Source organism: Orycteropus afer, unplaced genomic scaffold (genome assembly GCF_000298275.1).
Source record: "Orycteropus afer afer isolate SDZICR_OR568_19922 unplaced genomic scaffold, OryAfe1.0 scaffold00194, whole genome shotgun sequence".
NCBI lineage: Eukaryota > Metazoa > Chordata > Mammalia > Tubulidentata > Orycteropodidae > Orycteropus > Orycteropus afer.
Genome location: NW_006921781.1, coordinates 2233766 through 2251575, shown reverse-complemented (window position 1 = coordinate 2251575; position 17810 = coordinate 2233766). Strand labels below are relative to the sequence as shown.

The following is a 17810-nucleotide window of genomic DNA, read 5'->3' as shown; positions in this document are numbered from 1 at the left end:
AAAAAAAAAAAAAAATTAAAGCCTAGGAAACCTCGTAGGGAAGTTCTGTACTGTCCTGTTGGGTCACTATGAGTTGGAATCAACTCAAGGGCACCCAACAACAACCCCATTTGCTTAAAATACCTTACTCTTCTAGATATTTCCATGAAATAATATTTAGTTCATTTTTAGAAATTGATGGTATTTCCCAGTTGTTAGCTGTTGTTCTGGATTTAATGGAATGCTGAATCTGATCCAGATTCTGAATGTGAATGAGGAAAATTGGCCTGAGTTACAGAGGCTTCTTTCCTGGTTCTACCAATTATTCCCTGACATGTCACTCACTCCTTTTCCCTTCTGCACTTGTGGGCCCGTGCTTCTTACAAATGGATTCTCTGCCCTTTTCCCCTGTGATATACTCCCTAGTAGGCTGGCCTTCTTGTTGGTTAACTTTGGCGTCTTCACTTATTTTAAGCTGGAATCTTGGTCTAGTCTAATGAATGGAGGTACCAACCTTGCCCATTTTCAAAACCTTTCCCCTCTGTCTAGTGTCTCATTGAGTTAGTTCCTTATGTCTCGTCTGAAGCTGTATCACACAGTGGTGAAAAGCTTGGCACTTCTGAGGGTACTTGCTAGCTGTGGGACTGCAGGCAAGTTGCTTAACTTCTCTGGGTCTCTGTTTCCTTATCTGTAAAACAAGATTTCTAGTAGAATCTACCTCAGTCAATTAGGACCAAGTATACAAATCAGACGAAACAAAATATCAGTATCGTAGACACATTTTTCTCTCTGTGCCAGAAGTCCTGAGGGAAGAAGTCCAGGTCTGGTGTGGCAGTTCTGTGGTCATCAGCAGCCTCCTGTGTGATGCAGGAGGTCTGCTTCAGTTATAAGCATAGTATCTATATACCAGGCAGCAAAATGGAGGCAAAAGAGGAAGGCCAAAGATCTCACCCAGCTTTGTACCCTTTAAAGGATCATTTTCAAAAGTCATACTTTAAAAGGTTTACTTCTGTTCCATTGGTCACAGCTTGGTCAGTTGGCCACACCTAGTGGCTACAGAACACTGACAACTATAGGTTTTTAGTTGGGTACAATTGGCATCCTGGATCAAGTGTACAACTATGTATAGGTAAACCAAATCAGGGTTTAGTTACTAACAAAGAAGAGGAGCGTGGGTATTGAGGAAATAACTAGCACTATGTCCTGCACCATCTCATGAAGCTCTTGTGAACTTTGAAGGAGATAATTCATGTAAAGCACTTAGTACAGTACCTGATGCATAGTAACACCTCAGCAGATGCTGGGTATTTTTAATTATTTCCTCTGCAAAAGTTTCTGATTTCCAGCACTTCTCAGGCTCCTTATGACTCATTCAAGTTTTTTCCCTAGGGGAAGTGATCTTTTAAAACATTGTAATGCCTAAAACTTACAGAAAACAACTGGTGATGATTCCTTTGAAGGGAAGAGATTGGTAGGTGCTTGTTTTTCCTTTGTTGGAAAATCATTAGTCTTCATAGATTTTAGCTTTTTACATTGTTAGTGGTTCTTGACATTGGTGGAGTTGATACAGCCTATTTTTATTTTTATTTTGAAATCTTCAACTGCTTTTCTTTTCTACTGCCTTTGAACCAAAAAAAAAAAACCATTGTATGGTACATATTCATTTAAACAAAGATAAATTGAAATAAAATTAATTCTACTTGAAAATGTTTATTCCACTCTTCAGTTAAGTAGAAAGTCTAAGGGTAATACAGAATGAAGATTGGAAATGATTTTATTTAACACATAGCCTTTTGCTTCACCTTAGTGTTAACTGCCAAATTTGTATGTTTTATATAAGCATAATTTTATTTTTATCTCTATCATGTACTGAATTTTACAATATACGTAATAATTTGTTGTATAATAGCAAGAGAAGAAATAATAGTTGAAATTCCTTTTCCTTGCCTCTTCTGAGGTACAGTCTGCCTTATATCCAGATAATCCAACTTTTGATTAAGACACAAAGAAGAAGGAAACATAACTTGGGACCAGTATAGCTTACTTTCCAGCTTTTATGGTAGCTGAATTTTAAATATTGTATCTCAAAAGTTATTTTTTTTGGGCTGGTATGTAACAGACATGTATATATTGTAAAGACTTATGATTGGATTTTTTTTATCTTATTAACAATCATACATTATGATATTTAGGTCTTTTACTTTATTATTAATGATTTCCTTGTGTAACTATGTCCATTCTTTCCTTTTTCTTTTAATAAAGATTTCTAAAGTTATTTACATAAATATTGTGGTTGTTGTTGGTTGCCATTGAGTTGATTCCCCATATGTGCAGATTGAACTGCTCCATAGGGTTTTCAAGGCTGTGACCTTTGGGAGCAGATCTCCAGGCCTGTCTTGCAAGGTGCGTCTGGTTGGGTTCAAACTGCCAACCTTTAGGCTAGTAGTTGAGTGTTTGCTTAACCTTTTGTACTGCCCAAGGACATAATTACATATATATGGATATTCATATGCATGGATAGCATCTAGGAAGAAATATGCAAAAGTCAAAATAGTTTTGTTAGGGTGGTAAGATCATGGGTGTTTGCATGTGTACTTGTTTTTAATGTTTTTTAAAATAATTGTGTCATGATATTTAAAAGTACTAGATGGTCTAGTTCTTTGTAAAACTACATTAAGTCATAGAAATTTATCAAATTCAGGTAACCATCGAGGTGAGTATCATTCAACATTTTTTAAGAACCTTAAAATTAGTTAATAAATGTCTGTTACAACAAAGTAAAATTAGTGAGGTGCAATTAAGAACTAATCAGCCGAGTTGCTGAATTTTGCATTTTAATGATGTAGGAAAATAATGTGCTAAACATCCTTGAGCACAGTAATCAAAATTACTTTTGAAAGTTGGGCCAGTCCGTCTTCCTTTGCTTCCTCCCTACCCCCTTATTCATTACCTCCCTCACCAGTGATTCCCAAAAACTTTCAAAAATTAAGTACATCTTTTAAAAAAACAAAATTACTATTAAAGCTCACTTTTAAATATCTGAAAACTCTGTAATACTGAGTTTGGAAAAGAACTTTCATGCTACTAGGTTACCTTTGTTATATTTTTACTAGGAAACAGGCTTTTAAAATATAAAAGAGGTGTATTATAATTCTCATTCTTTAATATCTAATTGAGTATTTTTTTCTAAAATAAATAGTGATCAAAATAAAATTAGTGTTTCACTATTTTATATGCAAAAATGCTTAACATTATGCTTTCTTTGTGTTTTGGAAAACTTTAATATAGGTCATTTATGACAGCTTAAAAAGTCTCTATCAGTGAGTTTTATTTGTCAGAAACTCTTTAGCCGTTGGGTATTTTTTCAAGAGTAGTCGCCTCTTTATAAATTATTTTGGGCAATTTTTAAATTTCATCTTAGGTATTTTCTCTTCCTACCGTACTTTGCTTTATCACCACTCTCTGGTATTTATAGAGGCAAATTAATTTAAATATTAGCTTAAGCAAAATATGATTAGGAAGAAAAGGATGCTGCAGAAGAAACCATTATATGTTTCAAAGCTACAAATAGTTTCTAAGTTAACATGCTGTTTTGGATAGTCCATATTACATTAGCAAGGATAGTTGTGATTCACATGCTGTAATTTTAACCTTGACTGACATCACAGGAGTTTAAGGCACTTAATCATAATGTATTAGTGCTATCTTTTGGATTTCATTACCAGATATATTACTCCTGACTGTTTTTGAATTGCTGATAAAACAGCTACAGTGATTATTTTGTTGCTGTAGATTTTGTACCTGAAGCTACAATATAAAAGTCTCAAGAAACTCATGGATTCGTAAACTAATGCAAATGAAAACAGTGTTTACCTATAAAACCAAACCAAACTCACTGCCATGGAGTCGATCTGACTCATAGCGACCCCTCCTTGGGTTTCCGCAGCCGTATCACTATGGAAGTAGATGGCCCCATCTTCCTTCCGAGGAGTGGCTGGTGGGTTTGAACCGTCAGCCTTCTGGTTAGCAGTCAGATGCCTTAGGCACTATGCTATCAGAGCTCTCATGTTTACCTATAGCAATTTAAAATATATATATTTTTCATTTTATACTATTTCATCCCATTATTAAGAATGAGTTTGTTTAAAGTTCTCCATTCTGTCTATGTCTAAGTGAAAAACATACCTAGTGTAATATGTGTACTTTTGCACCTAATGTTGCATGGTTGTATGGTGCAGATATGTTATGCTAGAAAAGCGGAGGGTACTAATAGCCAATGCTTATTCAAAGTCTGTGATAGCTGAGGTACTTTACACACAATTCCAGATTTAATGTAGACCTTATAAAAAGCCCTGTCAAGTAATTATTATTAACGTCATTTTACTTTAAGGATTTTGAAGGTCAAAGAAGTTAAGGATCTTGCTTAATTTAAGGTCATGTAGCCAGGAAATGGAACTTAATGGTGTTGAATATAGGTGTGACTCCAGAGCCTAAGGGTGTTTAACTGTGCCATAGTTTTCTCTTGTCAGTTGTGGGTTATACAAGTCATGAAAAGTTAAGGCCTGTCAGCAAACCTGATATGTGAAAATCTAAATTTACCAGTAGACTGCTTTAAGTTACTCATTACTTTTTTATGAGAGAATTCAACTTACGGTCTTTAAACGACATGATCCAACACTTAAAAAATATCATCTGTTTTACCACAGTTCAGTTTCCACTTAATATTTTAGGAATACTTGCATTGTGAGATTGTATGAAATGAGGCAAACCTATGTTTTGGGATTCTGTATTCAAGATCTACTTTGTGAATACTTGTTTTGTGCCCAGTTCTGGGTATTTGAGATACAAGGTCTGCAAAAGCAGACATGGTCCTTGCTGGCTCTGAAACTGGCATTCCTAGGTTTCAAATCTTGGTTCCATCTCTTCCTAGCTGGGTAACTTGGGCAGATTACTTAAATCTTTTAAGTATATTTATTTCTACATCTGTAGAAGAGAAATAATAATAGTACCTCTCTTCAGGTCGTTGTGAGGATTAATTGAGATAACGCATAGTCATAGTATGAGGTATATCACCACACCTGGGATATACTGAAACACTTACTAAATGTTACTTTTCATTATCTTGAAAATAGCATTTAAGAATAAGTAACTTTCTTAAAAAAAAAACCAAACTGATGGAAATTATTCAATGCCATCCTCTTCAGTCTGGGACAGTAATCTTCTTGGTATTACTTCAAAAATTTTGTAAGAGTTTCGTCTCATGCTGTTCTGCGCACTACCATATATATTTTAAAATTGTGGTAAAAACTACAAACATTTATATTTTCCATATTTTAAGGACTGTGTTAGATAATTCCAGATATAAGAGCATATATGTTTGGCTCGTGGCAACTCTTGTAGCTTTTTTAAAAAATTACCTTCTGAATAAGAAGATAAAGAATTATTTTGTGATTCTTTTTTATGTTGTATATTTTTTGTGGCAGTATTTATTTTTGAGGAAAGCATTCTTCAGTGACTACAAACAAAACATTACAACAGCTTTACTCTGATTTATAATTGGTATTTTGTGTGATTTTCTTGAATTTTCTGAATTGAAGCTATTTCTAAGTATTTTTAGAAGATAGTAAAATTGAAAGCTAGATATTTTCTGTAGACTTATAACAGTATTTCAATATTTAAATATATAAATCCAAGTAGTCCAAGTGCAAGTAATTCTGAATTATAAATGGATCATTTATAAAAAGTTACACAAGATTAGTCAATGGAGTCATGTTTTCTTCTAGATTCTTCAGTTGCTTTAGGACAGTGTGATTTATCAAAGGCTTTAGAAGGAATGAAATGAATCCAGATACCATTTTTTAGAGAAATACATAAAAACTATTCAAAGATTTCTTTAAATGGTTTTCCAGTGATAGTAATTTTATAATAACAGTTAAATTTTCTTTTTGTGACTTGATGCGAAACCCTTGTTTGTAGTACTTTTAAGAGTATTTGCTTAGCTATATCTCCTGTAAAAAGATATGTCATGCTGTTTTTATTATCTGGTAATAAAGCTTGCTAGAGAAAGTCTTGCTTTGACATGAAGTTATTACCATGTTTTTCATTATCAAAGTCCAAATACTAATAAGGAAAGCCAACTCATAAGCTGGAGAGGTATATAAACAGTTCAATTACAGTGAAAGCTAAAACACATTTAGTATTTTTTTCTATGTTCATAATTCCTTTAAATCCTGATTGAGTCATTTTGGAAGTATGTAAGAGATCATTTGTTTCAGGAGAAACAATTTTTTCTTGGTAAACAAAAGATTGTGAAGTTGGCATGTAGTTTTTAAAAAAGTAGATTTTAATGTGGATTTTTAAAGCCGTTTTATACAAGCAGATTTTAAAAGGTTTCTTTCAGTGTATACAGCCAGCTTTTGTGTCACCTTAGATGTTATAACTGGAAGTCAGTTACAGTTCTGGGAATGAATGCTGGCTTTACTCATTTATTCTAAGCTTTTATGTGTAATCAAACTTTTGGCATGTATGCTAATTCAACTGTGTAAGCTTAGTCACAATTTTCAGAAATCTTTTGTTGAAGTTTATTGAAATTAAGATTTAGTTACCAGTTTTAATGGTACCATTTTCAAGAAGCAAGTTCAAGAGATAATTTGTTCTTGGAAGCCAGATGGCATAGAAATGGTTTAGCTGTTCTTGGGGAAGAAAAAAAGTACACTTACATTAAAAGCTAAGTTACTGGATTATTTCATTGAGACAGTAATGTATAAAATTTAATTAAAAAATAACTTCTTAGTTAACATGAAGTAAATCAATGAATAAAACTTAGCGAGTATGAGGTTTAGTATCAAAATAGGTATTGAAAAGAATCAGTAAAGTTCTTTTATAAGAATAAGGTCTAGAGACATTTAATATTTTTGACCTTGTAAAACACAAATGGATATTTAGGGTGATTCTGAAAACCCGCTCCTTCATTATTTTAACACCACAGTTCTCCATTGAGACCAAGTTACCCATGCTGTGTTGATGCTTACCCTAGAAAGAAATGAATTTGCTAATTTTTTTCACTTCCCAGGCCAGCTAGAGTTACTGTGGCCTGTGGTTGACTCTGTCAGTGCATAAATATTGTGTGAAATCATCAAGTAGTACAATTTGTTTTTAAATGACATATTTAACTTCTTGTTAAAATTAATACAAGCAAAGAAGCCACCAGTGCTTCCCCACCCTCTTCCTTTTATTGTCATCAAACAGTTTTGTAGGAACTTTCAGCAAGATACCAATCCAGCTATAATTAAAATGTGAAATACAGGAAATAAGCTTTGGTACCTGCCATTAAAAGGTAAATCAGTAGTTTTAATACTTTGTTACAATGTCATTTTGTTTCACTGTAGCTCTGTTTTAGTAGATCTGCACATGTATTTGGTTAATCTCACAGTTCTGTTTCTTTTTGATATTTGCCATAAGTAGAAAGCATTAAAATATTTCATTATTATTTACTTAAATGAACAATAGATAGTTACATGCTTGATCACTATGCAGGTACCCAAGACATTCTGATTTAAGACAGCTTAACGAAAAATAAGTAAATAGCAACAGCATTCTGTCTTTATTTATAGTGTGTGGAAGATCGCTGTTTCGTTTTAGGTATAAGAGTCTCTCATCAGCAGGAACACCCGTAGAAGGACATCATTAGCGATAGAATTTACATACCGTTAGCTCACAGTAATTGAATAGCAGCAGGGCTCTGTAGTACAGAGCTGGCTGGGCACATTGTTTGGGATGCCTTTGATGTTGCTGCGGTTATCCGAAGCTTGCTGGCTGCATGCTTGTTGCTTTGTTCTGAGACAGGTAATTACTTGATAAAATGAAGTGCATCGCTGTGAACAATTGACCCTTTGGAACAATCCAGGCTGGTCAGCAATCTAAAACCACACTTTAAAGCCATCATTATAGCTTCAAACTTAAGAGTTTCCAAGGTGCAAACAAAGGTGTTGTCTTCCTTTAGTACAAGTCGAGTGCCATTTTCAGACTTTATGAAGTATTTAAATTGAATGATATTAGATGATACTGAAAACTCCTCTGGAAATCCATCCAGCCTGCTTTTGGACACCAGAACAATGCGAGATTTTATTTTTGATATGAAATCAGGAGCATTACAGAAGATTCTCAGTCCTTGGGAGCGATCATGGTTATCTGTTATTTCCAAGAAAGTAGTCTCTCTGGATGTTAGCTGTTCCTTTTCCCACCTGGATTTCACTTCTTCTGCCAGTCCTTTGAGTTGAAAGAATTCTGCTTCTTGTGCGAGAAGTTGATTTTCTCGAAACCCTTCAGGCAGCAGAAGTTCTCCATTTCGTAGGAAGTTTAGGACATGCCTGAAGAGGAGCCCATCCCTGTCTATGAAATAATGACCATCGGCATCAAATGGACAGAGGATTTTTCCATTTACTATACCTTCAAGGAAAGTGTCAGGGTACTTGGTCAGTGTTTGTTTCTGAGTAATGTATAAATATCCACCAACGTTGAGGGTCGTCAGTGTGGATTTGCAGTTCCTCCCTTGGTCGGCGTCTTCTGTGCTGTTGTGCTTCCCTTCATACTCCTTTTCTTTTTCTCTTCTGTTTATTTTACGCTCCATTTTTGAAGATGCTGTTGCAGCTTGTTCCTCTTGGCTTTGAGATTTTTTAAAAAGAAACACTACCACCCAAAGAAGCCTTTATTCAGCTCCAGCCTGCTGATGGAATGGAAACACTGGCAGCATCGCCTGCGCTGTCAGCTGGGTTTTGCAGTAGGTGGCGTGTCAGCTATGTATGCAGGAGCTTTCTGGAGTAAGACAGGAAAAAGATCATTAGCATTTAACTGTATCAGGGAAGGGAGTCCTTGTGAAAGGATAGATTACTGGAAGTAATGAAAATTATTCAGAATAAATTACATTTGTTTTCTTGGTTAAGCAGTTAAGATTGTTTAATTCTCCAGTAAAATCCATATCTAAATACCTTTTAAATTATTATTTAGTGAAGCAGGCTTACTATTGAACAATACTATCATCTTTTGGAAAAATAATGTATATTGAATTAGTATCATTTTTTTCAAAAAGTAAATCACAGATAGATCACCCAAGGAGAAAGGAACTAGTGGCACAAGATTTCTCTCCTGTGAAAAAATTGCAGACTTCACAGTGGTCTAGTCATTTTTGAGACCCAAATAAGAATATTTAACCTGATACAGCATTTGAACTTAATTGGCCTCAGTCCTTCATCCTTTAAAAGCCTACCACTGAATTCTAACAATTTAATGTGTGTATAGATTTCTTTTGGGGAATCAAGTTCTTTCCATAGATAGGGCTTTTAAAAAATATATTGAATAAGTCTTTTTTTTTTTTTTGTCTTTTGGAAATGTACTCATGGAAGTCTTATATCCCTGTTACACATAGCCACTGCACGTGAGTAGTACCATATAATAGCAGAATGAGCTGAGGCATAACAATTTCACTCATAAATAGTCCTTTTTTTTTTTTTAAATGACTTTTACAGGATATCAGAATCAATACAACATAAACTGTACAGTGATGGCAACTGTGCTATAATTTCCTCTGCATGTTTACATAAAATGATGAAGACTATAACATTGAATCTCCTTCCTCACACTTGGGGGTTCCCTGTATGCAGGTGCCATCTTGCAGAAGCTTTGACATTAGTACTAGATGGGCTTCCACGGGGTAGAAGGGAGGCTGTACTGGTACAGTGCTACAGAATAGCAGACCTATTAGCCATCACGTCTGGCTGCCTGACACTTGGTAATTCACTTATGTCTGATTCCTGCTGCCTAGTTTTCAACAGTACTGATGCATGTTCTTGGTTTCTGCCAGTTGCCTTGACAGACTTTGAACCACCCTGTCATGTGTCTCTAACCTTTAGTCACTTTTTCTCACTCTGGGTTTCACTCTGGTGTTCTTGGATTCTGCACACCTGACATGAATGATTTGTTTGCCACTTGTGAACTAGCAACAGTTGTATAACTGGAGCCTAGTCATAGTGTACGACTAGAAGCTGATAAGAACTTTTGTCTGTCCCGTTGCCCCCAACTTGCAGTCTTAAAGGAAAATTGGGCCCATCTTATCCCCATAACTCCATTTTATCCCTATTAAAGCAAGGTGATTGCAATGCACAGAAATTGTAGATGTTCGTTAATCATAGTTGCCTGTTGTGGTACACCTACCCTTTAAGAGAAAGCGAGGTTGTTTTCTTTTTAGCCTGTTCTAAGTTTATGTTTATCTGCGACTCTGGTCAGTACAACCCTGTTATTGGTGTTGGATGCCACCAGCCTTGGTGGTGCAGTGTTTAACTGGAATGTAATGGCTACTAACCGAGAGCTTTGGTGGTGTAGGGCCTAAGACACTGCTAACTGGAAGGCTGGCAGTTCAAACCCACCAGCCACTCCTCAGAGGGAAGATTGGGCATTCTACTTCCGTAGTGATATTGCCTTGGAAAGCCAAGCAGGGGTCACAATGAGTCAGATCCGACAAAGACCTGGCTCCTTCAACACAACCCTAAAACTATAAAAATTGTGTGTGAGTATCTAGACCAAGGGAAACATCATGGTTTATATGACTGTATTTCTCTGCCTAACTGCAGATGCAAACTTGATTAATCATTTCTGTGGTTGCAGCAGAAAGGCTTAAGCCACATGTGAAAGAGTGGCTCACCTACATCTATTTGATCACTATACTTGAGGCTTTCACCTACTTTTATAAGCAGAAAGACAGAAAATTTTGAAAGATAGGGTCCCTGTCCTTAGAGCATCCTGTGTTAGACATCTGTAATTATGCATAAAAAAGAACTCTTTAGCCAACTTTGAGAATCTAAACAATGCAGTTCTCAAGTCCTTGGCTGAGAATATTCTATAGTTAATTAGACCCAGTGCCCCAAATCCTGGCAGAACCTTCCACTATGAGGTAATGTTATCTCCCACCATGCACATTAGGCAGAATTTATTCCAGGCCAACAGGAGAAATTTCCATCTTGTCTACCAATTCCTGATGGGAAGTGAAGTCATTATCATCATGATTGACAGGACATCATATTGTACACTTGCCCCATTTATTTGCCAACGATAATTCCATGTCATGGCAAGCAGTGGAACATTAGCAGGGAGGTACTTTTCCTGGTTGGGAGATACAGTAGATCACTCCTCTGTGAAATTCAAGCACTTCTTTTTAAGGAAGAGGGATAGTCTTGGAGCTACCTTTAAGAATAGCACAGTACTCTGTATCCATCTTCTCCACCTCTACCAAATCTTTTTGATTGTTTCAACCTGTGTGTTTCAGTGCTGTTTTGTTTTGTTTTTTTAATGATTTCTGTATTTCTGCCATGGACTTCCCCACATTTTTTTCAAGTATTTTAATCTGTGTCTTTCTTCTTCACTTGAACTTGATGCCCATCTGCCTGACTCCATGATGATACATTTACCTATCTATTTCTGACACTTGGCTAACCATCGGCCATCTGACATTTATGCCCTCCTGATTCTTTGCCATGAGCTGTCTTAGTTGTCTTAAACCAAGAAAACCAAACCAGTTGCTGTTGAGTTGATTCTGACTACTGGTGACCCCACATGTAATAGAACTGTGCTCCGTAAGGTTTGCAGTGGCTGTGATCTTTTAGAAGTAGATCAGTAGACCTTTCCTCCTAGCTACTTCTGGGAGGATTTGAGCCTCCAACCTTTCAGTCAATAGAGGACTGCTTAACCATGTGCACCACCCAGGACTCTGCTTCTTTATAACCTCCTATGTTAATAGCAGCTCTGGTAGCATAGTGCCTAAGGCACTTGATTGCTAACCAGAAGGCTGGCGGTTCAAACCCACCAGCCACTCCTCGGAAGAAAGGTTGGGCAGTCTACTTCCATAGTGATGCCTCCTCAGAAACCCAAGGAGGGGTCTCTATGAGTTAGGCCCGACTCCACGGCACATAACAACAGCAACATGTTAATAGCATTAAATGTGAAAAACATTCATTTTGATGTTCAGCTAAGAATATTTTACTTCAGCTTTTTTTTTTTTTTTTTTTTGGCATGTTAAAAAGTAAATTACACAGTGTAGTGTGTTGACATATTTTAAGAATCAAGGATTTTTTCCATGTTAATCTGCTTCTATTTGAATGTCAGAACTTTAGTTTTTTTGGTGTAAAATTTATCTGCATTAACTGTTACTTGGTCCTGGTATTGTACTAGCACTACGGTAATTGAGCCAACTTATTTAACTGATTTACTGTAGTCTCTTGCGAACTCAATAGAGTGCTTGACTCTCCCTGGGATTTGTTGGATCTGACTCTTGGCAGCTTGGTCAGGTGGATGTGGATTCCAGTTTGATGAATATACTTGTAAACAATTTTGCTGTGCTCAGTTGAGTCTTAAAAGAAGCCCAGGAAACTTTGCTACATAGCCCAATATTTAGTCCTATTTGGAAATTGTAGGAAAGACTAAAGCAAAACGAACAAATAAAAATGACAGGTTAAAAAAAAATGAAACACTCAGGTAAAATTCCATTCCACATTCTATTTTCTTTTTGTTACAGAGGTACTCTTGTAAACAATCATGTTTATGTTTTAAATATTTTGGGAGATGAATGTTTCAGGGAACCCTGTGTTTTATAAGGAAAAATCATACCTTACATTTTTAAAGTGAATTTTCTTAAAGTGTGTCTTATGCATTATTATTCTCTGGAAAATTTTATTGTAACCCTGTGGGCAAAGCACTTCTCTGGGCCATCAAATGAATATTGAAATTATATTGTTGTACAGAGCTTGCATTTATAGTGCTATTTGGCAAAATGAAATTTTAGCTTCTCTTTGGGAAGAAGATATTTTAAGTTAAAAAACATTACCTACAGTCTCAAAATGAGGGACATGGCTTTGAAAACTCTAAGGGAAATACTGTGATGAATGCCAGTGGCTAAAGAGGGGCTCTGATCCCAAGGGTTGGCCTCTGCCTCTGTTCTTCCTGTTACCCTTTTCCCTAGTGTCTTTCCTGATGGGATGGGGTGGGGAAAGGAAGAGGGAATATGAAGAGTGGGACAGGGTATGACGCTCCATAGGAACAAATGCAGTTTTCACCCACAGGGGATAGAGTGATTGCAAATTAGGGATAGAGCACTATCGGGTTACCCGTTTTTCACATTTGACATTTCTGACACTTGATCTTAAGATATTTGGCTTTAAGGGCAGTATTTTGTGTATATTAGTGGTACATAAATAATGGTGAATATTATAATTGATGGTGTCTTACATTTGATGAGATATTTAAACAGCTCAGAGCTATTGCCCCCTACACTAGCAGAAAATAAAATTGAGAGAAGGAGCGGGAGAGGGGTAGATAGGTAGGTAGGTGGATGGATGGATGGGTAGGCCAGTGAGTGGGCAGACGGACAGATGGGTGGATGGACAGACAGCAGCAGTTCTCAATCCAGCTGCACACTTCAATCATTTAAGCAGGTTGTAAATATACCATTTTCTTCTCCCTGCATAATCCAATTAAAGCCCAACAACAACAACCAAACTCACTGCTGTCAAATCGGATCCAACTCATAGCGACCCCTCCTTGGGTTTCCGAGGTGGTATCACTACGGACGTGGATTGCCCAACCTTCCTTGTGAGGAGTGGCTGGTGGGTTTGAACCGCCAGCCTTCTGGTTAGCAGTCAAGTGCCTTAGGCACGATGTCACCAGAGCTCCCAATTAAAGTCCAAGGCATTAGTATTTTTAAAAAAGCTCCCCAGATGGTTCTGATGATCAACCAGAGTTGAATGTCTATATTAAAGAAGTTAATGAGCACAGATAGAGGACTTATCTCAGAGGTGTTCTTCATGGTGGAGATAAAATTTCCATGCTGTAATTTTGAGCATCTCTTAATATCAAAGTACCTTGAAAATAAAGAACTAAAATAACGTGTAATAGGACACAAATTAAACATGGTAAAGAAAACTAGAGTTCCTGAGGATGAAATCACTGAAGACTTGAATTATATTCAGTTGATTTAAAAATTTTTGCCGTCGGGTTGTCTAAAAATATTTCATTCACGTTGTCACTCTCAACTATATCGCAGACATTCGAAGTGTAGACATCTACATTTTTCTTTCTTTGTACCCCTCATCGCATCTAGCAGGCAGTGTTTGGCACTATTTGATTATAGAAGTCTGTTTTCTGGAAGACTTAATCTTGGCTAGAAAGATTTGTTTTGTATTTATTTAATCACTTTTGCTATTGTATTTGAATTTCCTCCAGTATCAAGTACAGCAGCTAAAGCTGAAAAGCACCCTTGAGTTGAGGGTCTGACTTAAAGAAGCTATTGCAGATCTATGATTTTCCTGCCCCTTTTATTATTATAACACACCATCACTTTATGTTTTTTATAAAAACTTATTTTATTTCTAGGTTTTTATTCAGGCTCTTATTTTTTAAAGCAACTTTGAAAATAGGAATTACATCTATTTCTACAACATCATATCCACATCTGTATTTAGGAAATTTTCATATTAATTAATTATGTATGTAAGGAGCTCTGGTGGCACAGTGCCAAAGGCATTTGACTGCAAACCAGAAGGTCGGCAGTTCAAACCCACAAGCCTCTCTGCAGAAGTAAGTTGGGTCAGTCTACCCCCATAAAGATTTACTGCCTCAGAAACCCAATAGGGGGTAGCTGTGAGTCAGTATTGACTCCATGGCAGTGAGTTTGGTTTTTTTTTTTTCCTTTAAATTATATATGTTGTGTAACAAGCAAAAAGGAGACTATAGTCTGAACTATGGGTGGAATGATAATTTGTGAAATAGCTTTGTAAGCATTATACAGATACTTGTTTTTAAAACATGTGCTCATTCACCAGATTATTTCTTTGATCATGGCATCTGTAGAATGATGGAACAATCCAGACTCCTTCATTCATTTAAAACCTCAAACCCTCCTTGGGTTTCTGAGGTGATGTCACTCTGGCAGTAGATTGCCCAGCCTTCCTTCTGAGGAGTGGCTGGTGGGTTTGAACCGCCAGCCTTCTGGTTAGCAGTCACATGCCTTAGGCACGATGCCATCAGAGCTACCATATATACCTTAGCTTACTGCTTTCCTTCCTGCTCCCCATGTAGTCTTTCTGCTGCTGGTCAGGCATTCACAAATAACTCTAGTTTATTTCATTCTGGGTACACATAGTCCCCTGAACAAGAATTTCAGTATGTTCTGTGCCATAGGAAAGGTAATAAATCCATAAACATAACAGAAAGGTACTCTTGTTGCTTTAATCACAGAGGTGCAGCTAGCTGTTTTAAAAGTGAAGAGAATCTGGAGGAGAAGTTAAAGAGCAGTATTAGGGGTGAGAGGAGATTTCTATCTTTAGTTCCTTAGTCTACTCCTCAGAAGAGGTTTCGGTATTTGATTTAAAATTGGGAATTCCCACAGTACTAGACAAATACAAATAATTTGAAACATATTACATAAATGGATATAGCTCTTGGGAATATTTATATTGAGGTAAATATTCAAGCATGATCTTTTAAACTCCTGAAGATTAAATAGGAATATTAAATAGGAAGATTAAATGTCAACATCAGTTCACATATTTTAGTAGAGTAAGGATCACCTTCTTAATAAACAGCAATAACATCTGTCTGACAAGTTTGTTTAGATGCCAAGTGGCTTGTATAGTAGGCCTCACCCTGAGAATGACAGGTAAAAATTATAAGGAAAATATTTTAAATGAGAAGAAAGGAATATTTTTAATATTTAAGTATTTTAAATGAGAAGAAAATTGTTTACCTTTTAAGTGCACCTGTTCTGGGGAGATATTCTTTCTGTCCTTTTCCACAGAAAGGGTAGGCAAAGGAGTGATGTAAGAGGCAGGAAGGTAGCTTCAAAAGTCTGGAAGATCAGACCAAAATCTTGGGTGCTAGCCCAATGGCTTATGTTTTAACTTGAGTTGGAAGTGCTCTTAAAGACTCCACATGCAACGAATCCAGAGTGCTCTTGTGGAAATGAATGCCATAACTTCCTGATGCCTAACAATTTCCTGGCATACCTGATGTCATTACTTACATGCCAATGTTAATAAGCATCCTTCCAGCCTACATACTACTTTAATGTGTTCAATCTAGGGATGACCTTAACTGGGAAAACTGCCAGTGGGTTATTTCTCTTTAGTTCTTCAACATAGAGTCTATCTGAAGTTGAAATATTAAGTTGGAGTTATATTTGTATATTTTCAAATCTTGGACATCTTCTAAACATTTTGTTACTGTACTTCCAAGAAACAGTGTTTCTCTCATTTTTACTCAAAGAAAATTATATGTAGATGTTTTAGAAAATAACAGTGCAAACAGAATAAACACTAGTAAAATAAAACATCTGCAGTTGGAGGGGAAGGACAGTTTTCTTTTCCTTTTTTGCAATGTGAAGTCAGAATTATAGAGTAGAATTGTGGGACATGAAAACAAGAGATCTCAGAGATTCTAGTAACTTTATTATATAGATGCTGAGGTCCAGCGATGTGAAGTGACTTTCCCAAATACCATTCGTTAGTGACAGAGTCAGCACTAGAGAAACCTTTACTTTTTATTGACTATGAATTTGCCCTTTAAAAATGTCTTTCACATTTTTTTCTGGAATGGTGGCTGTTGTTTGGTGACATCAAGTCAGTTTCAACTTATAAGGGATCCCATGTGACAGGGTAAAACTGCCCCTTACGGTTTTCTACACTGTAATCTGAATGGAAGCAGACCACCAGCTCTTTCTCCCACAGAGCTATGGTGAGTTCACACTGTCAGCCTTTCTGTTAGAAGCCAAGCCCTTCACCACTTGTTTCCAGGGAATTAAACCCACTGTCATTGAACTGATTACGACTCATTGAACTGATTACGACTCATAGCGACCCTATATGACAGGGTAGAAATGCCCCATAGGGTTTCCAAGGCTGTAAATCTTTATGGCAGCAGATTGCTTCATCTTTCTGCTATGGAGTGGCTGGTGGCTTCAAACCACTGACCTTTTGGTTAGTAGCTGAAAACTTACCAGGGAACTGGGGTGGCAGAATATAGATAAATAAAATATTACCAACCAGAGGTATGTGTTCATACTCTTGGTTGAAAGTAGCAGAAACCAACTTAGCGAAAAGTTTTAAAAAGAGGTAGGGGGCAAATTTAGAAAGGATACTAGAATATACATCAGAATCCACAGAGGAGTTGAACAGACAGCTAAACTTTAGGAAAGGTAGGAACTGGTTCTAAGGCCTTGAGTAATACAGGCTTCTGCACCTTCTCTTCGGAGTGTTCCCATGAACTTGCTCCTGTGATTTGCAGTGTGGATCCCTTACTTGAAAATTCGAGTTCTAGACAGAAAGACCCAAAAGCTGTTGCTCAGGCAATTCTTAGCACCTCCAGTGATATCTCTCAGTCTAAATCTTAACATTTTTTCAAAGTCCATTCAGCACAAATACCATGTCATACACCCTTAGTTTTTACTTTCTCAACAAAGCTCTTCTTAATCCCCAGCTAGATATAATCACTTCTTTATTAAATACTCTATGTCTCTGTCTTATAACCCTTAATACATTGTACTTTGTACAGTAGAATTCCACATGGCCATGTGGAAAGACTAGTAGTTGGTCAGTTTAACTAAAAGTAGGAAATCATAAAAATGATGCCAGTATACATTCCTACATGCCTTAAATCTTAAACCTTAAAAATGTGCACTGAATTGTGGTAAACTGTGGTCAAGGACATGAGACAAAGTATATGTGAACTGCTGTATCGAGAGTGAATTTGCTCTGTAAATCTTCACCCAAATCACAATTAAAAAAAAAAAAAAA

General features: G+C 36.5%; 2 protein-coding genes across 2 annotated transcripts in view; one reads left to right on the top strand and one right to left on the bottom strand.

The window, feature by feature from the left end:
* GTF2F2 (general transcription factor IIF subunit 2) overlaps nucleotides 1–17810 on the top strand; it is a 265374-nt gene that overhangs the window by 81843 nt on the left and 165721 nt on the right. The gene's annotated exons all lie outside the window — the stretch shown is intronic.
* KCTD4 (potassium channel tetramerization domain containing 4) lies at nucleotides 7829–8608 on the bottom strand. The gene has a single exon (XM_007947820.1). It carries the CDS (start codon nucleotides 8606–8608, stop codon nucleotides 7829–7831), a length of 780 nt encoding a protein of 259 aa, XP_007946011.1.

Excerpts from the sequence above, each read along its gene's own strand:
- KCTD4 (XM_007947820.1), bottom strand. The coding sequence starts at position 8,608 with ATGGAGCGTAAAATAAACAGAAGAGAAAAAGAAAAGGAGTATGAAGGG.